Genomic DNA, 12,340 nt, shown 5'->3' with positions numbered 1-12,340 from the left:
CATTTTAACAGTGGTAGAACTACGAGAGTAGGACGGCAAGAGGAGGGAGGCGACTTCCCTCGTACCCCTCTAGATCCACCGCAGCGTAGAAGAAATTAAATGCAAAATTAGATGATTTTATTGTTAAGAAAATAAAGTTGTATGGTATTAACATTTCATTTCTGATACTTCAAGGCTATAGATGTAATTAACCCAAAGAAAGAGAAGTAAAGAAAAGCAAACCAATAAAAGAAATAAAAAAAGGGAGAGAGAGAGAACAAATTAAGACAAAGGGTTCTCAATCCTCCATGATTTAAATTCTTTCAAGAACTCAAATTTAACTTTCCTCTCTACTCAATCAACAATACAACAAGAGAAGAACGAGAACACCCTCAAACAACTTTCTGCCAAGATTCTGTTTGGGAGCTAAGAAAAGAAAAGAAAAGAAAAAGAGTGAATTTATCTTATACTCTTCACAAGAAGATGAATAGAGGTGTTTTACAGACTTCGCCGCCGGTACAACAAATAATGGCCGGAAACCCTAACTGGTGGAATATCAATAACATGAGACCACCACTTACTCATCAACAAACTTCTCCCTTTCTCCCTCCTCCTTATTATTTCCCTCACTACATTCCTTCTTGTTCTTCCTCATCTTCTTCTTCTTCATCTTCATCTCATACTATTCCTCCCTGGCCGGAAAATCAAGATGAGCTGCCGGAATCTTGGAGCCAACTCCTCTTGTAAAATTCTCCATTCTTGAATTCTTTTCTTTTTTCTTTTTAATACATCCATGCATATGTTTAGATAGCATCTACATGTTCATATAAGCCTCACTCCGAGTCTATACCCTAATATAAACTCTCGAGTAGGGTATAGACTCCGGAGTTTGGAGTTTGTAGGAAATTTTTCTTCTTCTTTACCCTAGGCTGAGTTTGTGAGAAAAAAATCTCGATTATTCTATACCCTAATTATCGGGGGCGGAATTTTATTTGTTGATATGATGTGATTTGTAGGGGTGGATTGGTGGAGGAAGAGAAAGGGGATATGAGTCATTTTGAGGCAAAGAAGCAGCTGGAAAATTGGGAGGAGCAAATTTTACAACATCATCATCATCAAGCATCAAATGGGGGTGTTTTTATGGATGTGAAGCAAGAAAACTCAGGAAGTAGCTATAATTTGTATGGGAATGAAGATTTTATTCAGACAACAAAACCTAGTTGGTCTCAATCAATGATTCCTCCTCATCCTCCTCCTGTTTCTTCTCCTAATTCATGTGTTACAAGTAACATGTTGGATTTCTCCCCTAACAAAGTAGATTCCCGGCATCATCCTCCTCCTCCTGATCGTTCCTCCGAGGTATCTACTCTTAAATCACCTTAACCTTTTGAGTCAAGTAGGTAAGAGGGTCTGAAAATGCAATTGCAGCATTCTAACAGCCACCTGAAACCAGTGACGGATCCAGAATTCACTCGTAAGGATGATTATGGTGATTATAAGTACTAAATTATATATTTTGTTTAGCAAAGTCTTGTTCCCAGTTTTCATAAAATTTTGGGCGTTTTCTGGTAACCAGTGGATGCTCAAGCCCTTTAGATCCGTCCCTGTCCGAAACCACCTATTTCAAGGTGAAAGTGGGTGTAACTTGTTGGAGATAATTATTCTTAATTATCTCTTTACCTATTCTGAAATACTAACAAATAACTATTAGACTTTCACCTATCTCTTTACTATTTGTTAGTATTTCAGCATAGGTAAAGAGATAATTAATAATAATTACTGACTCCCAGTGCACCTCCTTGCTACGCCACTGAATGATGTTTTTTCACCCGCTCAAGGTGAAAGTGGGTGCCACGGAGTCCCCCGTGCACCCCTTTGCTCCGCCACGGGTGAAAGTGTTTGTCTAAATATTAATTAGAATGTTAATTGTAGTGTAACAGCACAGCAACAGGTGGGGCAGTTAAGAAAGCTAGGGTTCAAGGAGGAGCAGGAGCAGCTTGTGTTTCAACCCAATCTACCTTTAAGGTAATACATACAAACATAGAGAAACTTCACTTTCAGAAAAAATATTCATAGCACCACAAGATGCACAAACACTTAAAAACATTCTAGGAATGGTGTCTTCTTGTCTTTATTCATTGTCCATTTTCTTGATTCTTATTTTGTACCATGTTATAAGCTTCCAAAATAGATAATTTTTTTGACTGTAATAACTTACCTCATTTATGTTTTCACCAGGTTAGAAAGGAGAAATTAGGTGACAGAATCACTGCTCTTCACCAGCTTGTTTCTCCATTTGGCAAGGTAATTAAATTTTACTAATTTCTTTCAAAAATTACCCAATCACTAAATTCAATAAAGTGAAAACTTTTATTAATGGAATTTCAACAAATGTCAATATAAATGGTCACAAAAGTTTGAACAATGTCCCTAAAAGGTTACAAAAGTTTAATTTGTCTCAATAAAATCACTTAAGTTTATTTTCGTCTCAATAAAATCACTTTTGACGTTTTTCGATCATTTTTCACTGAAATTGCTCATGTGGCATCTCAACACAATGTTAACGCTAACTGACATATTAAAAAATATAACTACACATTTTAATTGATAATCGATATGCCACGTAACTAATTTGTGGTTAAAACTTTAATTGACAATCCTTATTTACTATAGTTAATTTGTGGCTAATTTTTTTATTATGTCAAATGCTGTTGAGACGTGTGATTACATATCATGTAATCAACCCTGACAAAAAAATGATCGAAAAACTTCCAAAGTAACTTTATTAGGAAAAAAACAAACTTAAATAATTTTATTGAGACAAATTAAACTTTTATAACCTTTTGGAGAAATTGTCTAAAGTTTTATGACCACCAGTACTAATTACCCCAATATAAATATGTGTTATACACGCTTCAAATGTTGTAAAACATAATAATAAAATTATTATTTACCTTATACATGTACTCCAATTTTTTTTTGTGAATTGATTTCTTAATAGGGAATAGTATATAATTTGTGGACCAAAATGAGGATTCCCATAAAGATGATTTTTTTTTTCTTTTCAAATGTAAAAGATTTAATTTTGTTTTTATTTTATTTTTCTAAATAAAGGTATATATAAAAAAGAGTTTGGATGTTTGTGGTGTGATATTTATTTTTAACTTTTTTAAACTTTTTACAGACTGACACAGCCTCAGTGTTGTTAGAAGCTATAGGGTACATCAGATTCCTTCAGAGCCAAATTGAGGTAATGTTTTATCTTCCTTTATTTTAGTGAAAACCCAGTCTCTGTTAAAAGTTTCTTCTATTATTATTATTATTTAACATTCTTTTAGTTACTCTAATAAATAAATTACACCTATAATCCCTCAACTTTACACTAAATTTCATTATGGTCCCTGAATTTTACACTCCACCTAATGTTTCCTTTTAATTTTGAGATCATCATTGGTCATTTTGACATAGTTAATGTTAAAAGGGATAAAGTTCACGGTCCATAAGTTCGGTTTTGAAGTTTAAGGGTTGTAATGAAACTAAATTTAAAGTTTAGGGATCATGAGGGTAATTTATCTGACTCTAAGTCAGTCCTGAAATTTATGCATATAAATTCTCCTTCTATTTTCACAGGCTCTCAGCTTACCGTACTTGGGCAGTGGATCCTCCAATATTAGGCAGCATCACCAACAATCTGTAAGCATTTTAGCCCATTCCTACTTTTTATAATAATAATAATAATAATAATAATAATAATATTATTATTATAATTATTATTAAAATCGTTAACTTTCTGAACTTATTTAATATGAGATTATTCGCCTTATATTGTTATTGATAATATAAGAGGAGATTTGGACGAATTAAAGCACATATAACTTTAATCAAGTTTAGGAGACTAACACTTAAGTTTAAATATCAAGAGGCTAACGGAACATTATAAGTAAGTTCAGCAGGTTAATATGTCAAAGTTTGGAGGTTAATCCAGGGATGTAATTGATTTTTTATGAGATAAGGTACTAAAATAGGCCTATGGTTTTTAGGGAAATATCAATTTAGGCTTAACATTTAAAAAATGATACCAATTTAGGCGTCGATAACGGAGCATGACACGTCATTCATATTACTCCGTTAAGTTTTAATTTCTCTCTCCATGTACAATTGATAGAACTTAATGGAGTAATATAAATGACGTGTCACATTCCGTTATCGAGACCTAAATCGGTACCATTTTTTAAACGGGTGCTATTTTGTACGTAAAACCTAAATTAATACTTCCCCAAAAACCATAGACGTATTTTAGTACCTTATCCATTTTTTATTCATATTCAGCCCTCTATTAAATATAAATTTATACATGTGGATAAGTGTGTGCATGTGCATGAGAATATTAGTGAATTATGTGACATTAATTGATTAATGATTGTAAATTTTTACAAATTGGTAGGTTCAAGGTGAAAGGAATTGCATATTTCCTGAAGATCCTGGTCAGGTATGCTTTTTATGGATCAATTAAAGGGCTTTGAGACTTTGAGCTTCATTGAAATTAAATATAATAAATAAATAAAGTAAAGTTTAATTTAATTATATAGTTTATACTCTGATTTTAATTAAAAAGAATGTGCTAAAAGCAAAGAACAATTGTTTCAGCTTTATGGATGATTAAAGGCTGCAACCTTAATTTTAAATTTCAAATTTTAAATTATTAAAAAATTGCACAAATAAAAATGTTGTAATAACTTTTTCTAATTTTTATTTATTTGACTATAGTTATTGAATGATAATTGCATAAAGAGGAAAGCACCTTCTGATCAACAGGTATAATATTCAAAAATTTAATTCTTTAATTCTTCCTTTTTAAATATAAAATATTATATTTGTGACATTTTTATTTTAAATATTAATTAAATGTAGGACAATAATAATAATGAAGAGCCAAAGCAGGATTTAAGGAGTAGAGGATTGTGTCTAGTTCCTGTTTCATGCACTCTGCAGGTTGGAAGTGATAATGGAGCAGACTACTGGGCTCCGGCTCTCGGAGGCGGTTTCCGGTGAACGAAGAGTTATACGAGCTTTTACCCCACACGAGATGGCTTAATTAGATGAAACGATATAACATCATGAGCAGTCAATCTGCTAAAATCTAAGGCTGATTGCTCATGATGATATACAATTTGGCTAAGTGTGGTGGTAGCTCTCTAAACTTAATTAGACTATTCGGTAGTCCTTAATTAATTATTTTCAGTTTTATAAGATTAAACTTATGATCTATGTTGTTTCGTTAGCGGATACTAATGTTAAACAATGTTGCCTTTCATGCATGATGTATATTCAGTACTTACTTTTAGTTAGTATGGTTAATATTTTAATGGTGTTGTTCGAAAGAACATTGCTCACATGAAATAGCAATCGTTAATCAATCAATTTATTTGGTTTTGTATCGTTTTCTTTGTGTTTGAATATTGTTGTACTATGTGAAGATTCCTTTCACCGAAGAGGGTTCTTGATGACTAGAATCGTTGGAATCTAATAAAAAGAAAAGAAGAGTTGTTGAGAGTCGTGGGGACTCTATGCCTAAATCATATAGAGAGAAAAAAAATACATAACCGAGAGAATAGAAAAGAGGATAACATTAAAAATACAAACCACACGAGCTAAAAGCCTTATTTATAGTGATCATCCGTCTAAATTGAAAACTAAGTAGGGTTTCCATGCAGATTTCTAAAGGTATGCTTCCACATTAGCAACACAACCCTAGTAAACATGATTCTGTTAACTCCGGGCTCGGAAACCTTAATCTGCCCCAAAGGCAAACGTTCGGCTAATTCATGTCAAAATGGCCATACTGTTCAGTGGGATAATATTTGAGTGTTATCATAAGCCATGAAAAGACTGAAAAGTCTTTTAGACTTGACTACCTTTCGTATATCCACTACTAACACGATTTTACCAAAACACCCCTACCCACCTTAGATATGCAACACATGTACGATCATAAACGAGTGGGAAGTCCAATAGTTCCTACCTTTTCAGAAAACCCCTTTAAAAGCCTTCAAGAATCGGTTAGAAACATTCACCTCTACTCTTTGCCATAACACTTCATCCCTACAAAGAAAAATCTCCAGTCCTCTCAAGCCTTCATCGTGTCCATTACTCGAGCCTCATCTCTCAATTAAGTTAATTTCACAACTCTCATTCTTTTGGGCTTTATTTCGCATTTCACTTAAGATTTGAGCATTGCATTGAGAAAAACATCTCCATTTTCCTCCTAATGAAATCCTTAGAAATCTTATTGTGGCACATAAAAATACCTCCTAATATACATATTATTTGAAAAATTATGATAATTACCTAAATATTTTCAAAAGATGTTCCAAAGTGATGAATATTCATTTCAATATTATTGGAATTTTGAGAATAAAATAAGACTTTTATTCAATAAAAATTCTATTTTTTACAATAACAAATTAGAAAATTATGATATTCACTTAGATATTCTCAAAATATATTTCAAATTTATGAATATTCATTAATATCCCTCAAAGTTTTGACAATAAAATATGAGTTTATCAATAAAAATTCATTTTTTCACAACAAAAAGCTAATAAAAAGTTAGAAAATTATAATAATTATCTAAATATTCTTAAAATATGTTCCAAAGTGATGAATATTCGTTTTAATATTTCTAGAATTTTTGAGAATAGAATAGAACTTTTATCAATAAGAATTCTATTTTTAACAATAAAAAGCCAAATAAAAAAAACTATAACAATTACCGAAATATTTTCAAAATATATTCCAATTTAAAGAATATCCATTTTGATATTCCTTTTTTTTATGAGAAGGAAGGGTGCTAAACCCCAAGAACAAACGAAAACAGAAAACCAAAGCTAATCGCCTAAAGGATCAGTCCGAGCTCTCCTGAGAGTGCCCAGGCCGCACTTGTCAGCATGAATAAAGTCTTGAAGGCCTGCAGGGGGATCATCACACTCGTGATGCCCTAAGTTCGAAGATCCTGCAAATTTTGCCAACCAGTCCGCTGCTCTATTGACCTCCCGAAGGGTATGAACAACGCGAAACTCCCAACTATGCTGAAGACGATTCTGACATTCTTTTATAAGCCAATAGTATCTGTGTAGGGACTTCCCAGGGTCATGGATTAAACGCACAGTCGTCAGAGAGTCTGTTTCAAATACTACTTTCCTCCATCCCATTTTCCGGGCCAAAATAATACCATAGTAGAGACCCCAAATCTCTGCCAGAAGGGCAGTGCAAATCCCTAAGTTACAAGCAAAACCCTTTAGCCAATTCCCTTCCATGTCCCGAGCTAAACCACCACAAGACGTCCAACCCGGATCACCTCTGCTCGCCCCATCGCTGTCAATCTTGATCCAACTTTCGAGCGGCGGTACCCAATTAACCATACGGACTGAGCTGCTACTGTTATCAGGCGGAGGCGCGCCTCGGATGGTGCCGGTGCCTCGGTTCTCCCTTGCCTGATTCGCAATATGGTCTAACTTCTCCCCAATATCCCGCACTTCTCCTTCAAATGTTAACTCGTTCCTCCATTTCCACAAATACCAGCAACCAATTGAAAAAATAGAGGGCCACGCAACACCATTCCACATATCATTGGAACGGATATTCCAAAGAAGCCAACCGTGTAAATCACCAGTAAAGAACTCAGTTTGACGATTGAACGGGACAAAAAACGTCCAAATTCTCCTTGCCTCCACGCAGTCCCTAATCAGATGGATCAACGTCTCTCTCTCCCCACAACTGTCATCCGTGGTAAGATGTCTACGTAAACGATTCGCTTGGGTAAGGATAGCTTCATGGCCAACCGTCCACAAATAGTACCTAATTCGTTTCATTGCCTCAATGCTCCAGAGATCTTTCCAAGCCGTATTATCCCAGTGAACAGTGGTAACAGGCATAACGGAACACTGAACAGAATACGTTGATTTCACAGAAAAATTACCTGAGTCCGTGAGCCCCCATGTCCATCAATCCTTCTCTTCGCCATCCCGGAACAGAACGATAGACGCAAGGTTCAAGACCACGTCCTGAGGCAGCATCGTCTTAATACGATCCCAATCCCAACCATCATCGTCTCCCCAGTAGTCTGCTTTTTCTTCCTCCGTCAGACGTATGCTTGTTCTGTCAGCTAGCATATAATTCCCAAGCCATTTCTCATACCAAAAACTTGTTTCCCTACCATTCTTTACTAGCCGAATCAACCCTTGCTTCAAGAAGGCTGCTCCCTTTATCACGCTCTTCCAGTTCCCACTCTTTGGGTTTTTATTTCTGAAGACATCAATGCCTTGTCTTTGGCCTACGTAAATGTCCCGTAAGACCCTTACCCAAAGGCAACCCGGTTCCGTCAGCATCCGCCAACTAAGTTTAGCAACATTAGCTAAATTCGCCTTCCGGGATTGGCGGATACCTAAGCCCCCTTGAGCCCGAGGCTTGCAGACCACATCCCATTTGACAAGATGAATTTTCCTCTGTCTGTCAGAACTTCCCCAAATGAACTTCCTGCTGATGCTATCAAGGCTGTTACAAACGCTGATCGGAAAAACAGTAGTTTTTGACAGATGAAGCTATGTCTTCAGTTCTGGATCAATCGAAACCCGAGGGACAAGGGGATCAGCTTCGTCGATGCTAATTCGTATCAAACCGGCGGCGCACAAATCCGTGCGGGGTTTAGGAGTCTGGTGAGAAGGGTTGGCTGAAGCTATGTCTTTCCAGGTCAATTTAGGGGTAGTCAGAATGATGGGGGGTGGCGGGGGAGGGTCATCAGGTGGAACAGTGAACGGCGGTGGGCGTACCTGCGAATTGGGTTCTAGGGCAGAGGAGGTCATCGCAAAATCCTAAATAAGAAATAGAGTTTTAAACTTCAGATACAATTTCACTCAATAAATTGGCATTTAGAGTCAATTAGTTCGAAATGTCATGTGTTATCGTAAACTTTCAACACGCGTTAAAAAAAATTACTCATTTCGTCTGATGGATATATGCAAAAATGCGTCTACCTATTGAACGAGAAAACATTAAATATTATTTATATTTTTCTTGTATACCCGTACTCTCTATTAATAAAGTGTTATTAATAAAGTGTTATTTATTCTCCATTTTGATATTCCTGAAACCCTTTGGAATAAAGTAAGATTTTTATTCAGAAATAATCTATTTTTCATAATAAATTCTTCATAAAAACCTAAAAAAGTAAAAGAAACTAAATAAGTACAAAATAATTGTTTTTCAAACTCCAAATGCATTTTAAATCCATTTTTATTCAACAATAGATTTTTTACTTAATTTTAGTAAACAAACACTTTAAAAACAGATACAAAAATCCGAAAAATAATCCAAAAGACCATGAGATAGAGTCATGTGGATATGTTCTTAGAATAGAGCCCCACGACTTTATTTTGGCAAAACTAACTTCAAAAAATCATATAAAATCGAAAATAAATAATTTTAACCTCAAATCAACTCCCAAAATTCACAAATAAATTGAAATAATAAAAAAGTCATTTTCTTTCTTAGAAATTACTTTTGAAGAGTGCCTCCAGTGCGGTGTGATTTTGATCCATCAATCCTTCCTAACTCACTAATTACTTCTAGATGTTCCTATTGTTCCACGTCCTAGGTATCTCATTTCCTTCACATCCTCTGATTTTTAAGTATCCAGACCAATCACCTTAATTACGTGATATGGTCCTTTTTACACCTAGATAGCTTTTCCCACCTCTAGCATGTCATGCATCCATTCTCCAAAGGACGATTAGGAAGTGTGGCCGATCTTACTCTTTTGTCATGATAAGAGGCCACTCTCTGCTTATAGGCTTCCATGAGAAAATATGCATGATCTCTCATTATCTCCAAGTCGTATAGTTCATGTAACATGATTTTGACTGTAGCCCAAAATCCTCTCACATGGTGGTCCAACCTTCTACCGGGGAGACTGCTTCTACCCCATACGCTAATGCAAATAGAGTTTCCCTTGTAACATTCATTAGTGTGTTTCGTTATGCCCATATGACATTGTATAACTCCTTAAACTATATCTTTATTGCTCCATCAACCTCTTCTTTATTCCTACCATTATGGTTTGATTAGTTACCTTTGTCGTCCCGTTAGACTGAGGATGCGCCAACTAAGTGAAATGATTAGTTATATGCAGGATTTCACAAAAGGTCTGAAACTTCTCACAATGGAACTACTTTCTATTGTCTGATATAGTGGTGTGGGGTGTACGAAACCCAATGAGAATACTGGGTTCCACAAACTCATTGATCTTTTCGAGGCTTATTGTTGCCAATAGTTCTACTTCTACACATTATGAAGTCATCCATTGTCATTGCCAAGAACTTTCGTCTCTTGGTAGCCTTTAGAAATTTTCCTACAAAGTTTATACCTCATACCGAGAACAACCAGCCAACACTTATAGGGTTCCAGGGTCGAGGGTGTATGGATAATTTTGGCATGCACTTAGAAACTATGACATCACTCTATGAACTCCTTTGCGTCATTCTCAACATTTGGCAAATACTATTCACCAAACTAGACTTCCTTATCTGTGTCAAATTCTCTTCATATGAACCATTGATCCTTTCATACAATTCGTGGATGATGTAAGCTCCTTCTTTTTCCACCACGCATTTCAACTAGGGTTGGCTAAAAGAGGGTCTATACAGCTTATCTCTTATTACCACATACCTAGCTACTCTATGAATGATTATACTGGCTTCATTCTTGTGCACCGGTAATGCTCACTCTTTTAAGTAAGTCGGAATGGTTTCTCCCTAATCAGACTCCTCATCTGTAACCAACACCGCCTCCACTACTTCTACACTAGGTGTAGCCTACACTTCGAAGGGACATGTCATATGCTTACAATTCACTAGAATCGTCATTGCTTTGGCCAATATATCAGCTTTTATGTTCTCTTCTCTAGTCAGATGTATGATTTGACAATTCGTACCTCTCTTTTCTAAGGCTTGTAGTATTTCTTTCCTTTTTTCGAGATATGTGATCATGGAAAGCTTCTTACTGGCATAGTTCTTATTAATTTGATTTACTAACAAGCCAGAATACTAAAAATGGTGACCTCTTCTAAGCTGATTTATTTTAATATATAAACACCTCGTATAATTGCTTCAGACTCTGCAGCATTGTTAGTCGTATGGAAACCCAGCTTAATGGAGTATGATATATGAATCTGACTTGGACCTTTGATTTGTACATCTATGTCTTCTCCTTCGATCGAGAAAGCCTCATTTACATACATTTTTGACCTAGCGACCTTCACCTAGGAATCTTCGACTTATCTTGAAAAATCCACTACCAAATCTATTAATATTTGGTTCTTTCATGGAGGATCGACTTACCTAATGTCGAATGCCCCCGATTGTACAAATGATTTGGCAAATCTTTCAAATTTTTCCAACTGTTGTTTCACCTTTTAGAGGGGAAAGCTGGTAGAAAACCACAATGGTGTGTGCTTGAAAATAGGATCATAGCCGGACATACGATTGACAAAAAAAGTGAGTGCCATCTTTTTTATCTTTAGCTACTAGAGCTCTACATCCTTCAGGACATTGTTAGTATAATACATCAGATACTATTGTCCCTCATCATCTCTTACCAAATGATGCATAATGTGTCGTCTATTACTTCTAGATACACAAATGAATTCCCTTTCTTCATTGGCCTGCTAATTATGGGTGGGGTGGGGGGAATAAAAACTTCTTAATTTCTTTGAAGGCCTTCTGGAACTCCGTCTTACTAAATTCCTTAGCCTTCTTAATCTTCATATCAAAGGCTAAACACCTATTTGTTGAGCATGATATGAATCTCCCCAAAGTAGTAATCTATATATTGAGCTTTTATACCTTATTAAGGCTTGTGAGTGCCTTCATGTCAAGAACCACCATGAATTTCTCGGGGTTAGGTTCAATCCCTTTGTAAGATATCATGTATCCTAAGAATTTCCACGAGTTGACACCAACTTCGCGCTTCTCAAGATTCAACAAGAAGCGGTACTTCCTCAAGATCCCGAAAGCATCCTTCAAGTCTCTAGCATGACTCACCACATCCTTATTTGTTACAATCATGTCATCCACGTAAACTTGCACATTCTTGTCGATTTGGTCTTTAAAGATCACGTTCATGAGATTCTAGTATGTTGTCCCACATTTTTAAGACTAAATGACATAACCTTGTAATACTAGGTTGTATGATGTGTCATGAAGGCTTTCTTTTCTTTATCTACCAGATCCATTAAGATTTGATGATAATTAGTCTTAGCATGAATATATATATATATATATATATATATATATATATATATATATAT

At 35.5% G+C, this 12,340-nt stretch overlaps 1 protein-coding gene across 1 annotated transcript; it reads left to right on the top strand.

Moving 5' to 3' along the window:
- The first annotated feature begins 261 nt into the window (after nt 1–261).
- On the top strand, nt 262–5,418 carry LOC136203471 (transcription factor bHLH68). Its single transcript, XM_065994630.1, has 9 exons — nt 262–722; nt 996–1,338; nt 1,912–2,004; nt 2,218–2,283; nt 3,164–3,229; nt 3,610–3,672; nt 4,424–4,468; nt 4,747–4,794; nt 4,891–5,418. The coding sequence occupies exons 1-9, from the start codon at nt 463–465 to the stop codon at nt 5,029–5,031; spliced, it is 1,125 nt and encodes a 374-aa protein (XP_065850702.1). The 5' UTR covers nt 262–462; the 3' UTR covers nt 5,032–5,418.
- The last annotated feature ends 6,922 nt before the right edge of the window (nt 5,419–12,340 follow it).

This window comes from Euphorbia lathyris, chromosome 8 (genome assembly GCF_963576675.1).
Source record: "Euphorbia lathyris chromosome 8, ddEupLath1.1, whole genome shotgun sequence".
Lineage (NCBI taxonomy): Eukaryota > Viridiplantae > Streptophyta > Magnoliopsida > Malpighiales > Euphorbiaceae > Euphorbia > Euphorbia lathyris.
Note: the sequence above shows the minus strand (reverse complement) of the source record. Positions and strands in the feature narration are given on the sequence as shown.

What these genes read in the sequence shown, in the direction of transcription:
- LOC136203471 (XM_065994630.1), top strand. Translation starts at nt 463, where the DNA reads ATGAATAGAGGTGTTTTACAGACTTCGCCGCCGGTACAACAAATAATG. An exon ending in TTCCTGAAGATCCTGGTCAG is followed by an intron (nt 4,469 to 4,746) that starts GTATGCTTTTTA and finishes ATTTGACTATAG; the next exon opens with TTATTGAATGATAATTGCAT. An exon ending in AAGCACCTTCTGATCAACAG is followed by an intron (nt 4,795 to 4,890) that starts GTATAATATTCA and finishes AATTAAATGTAG; the next exon opens with GACAATAATAATAATGAAGA.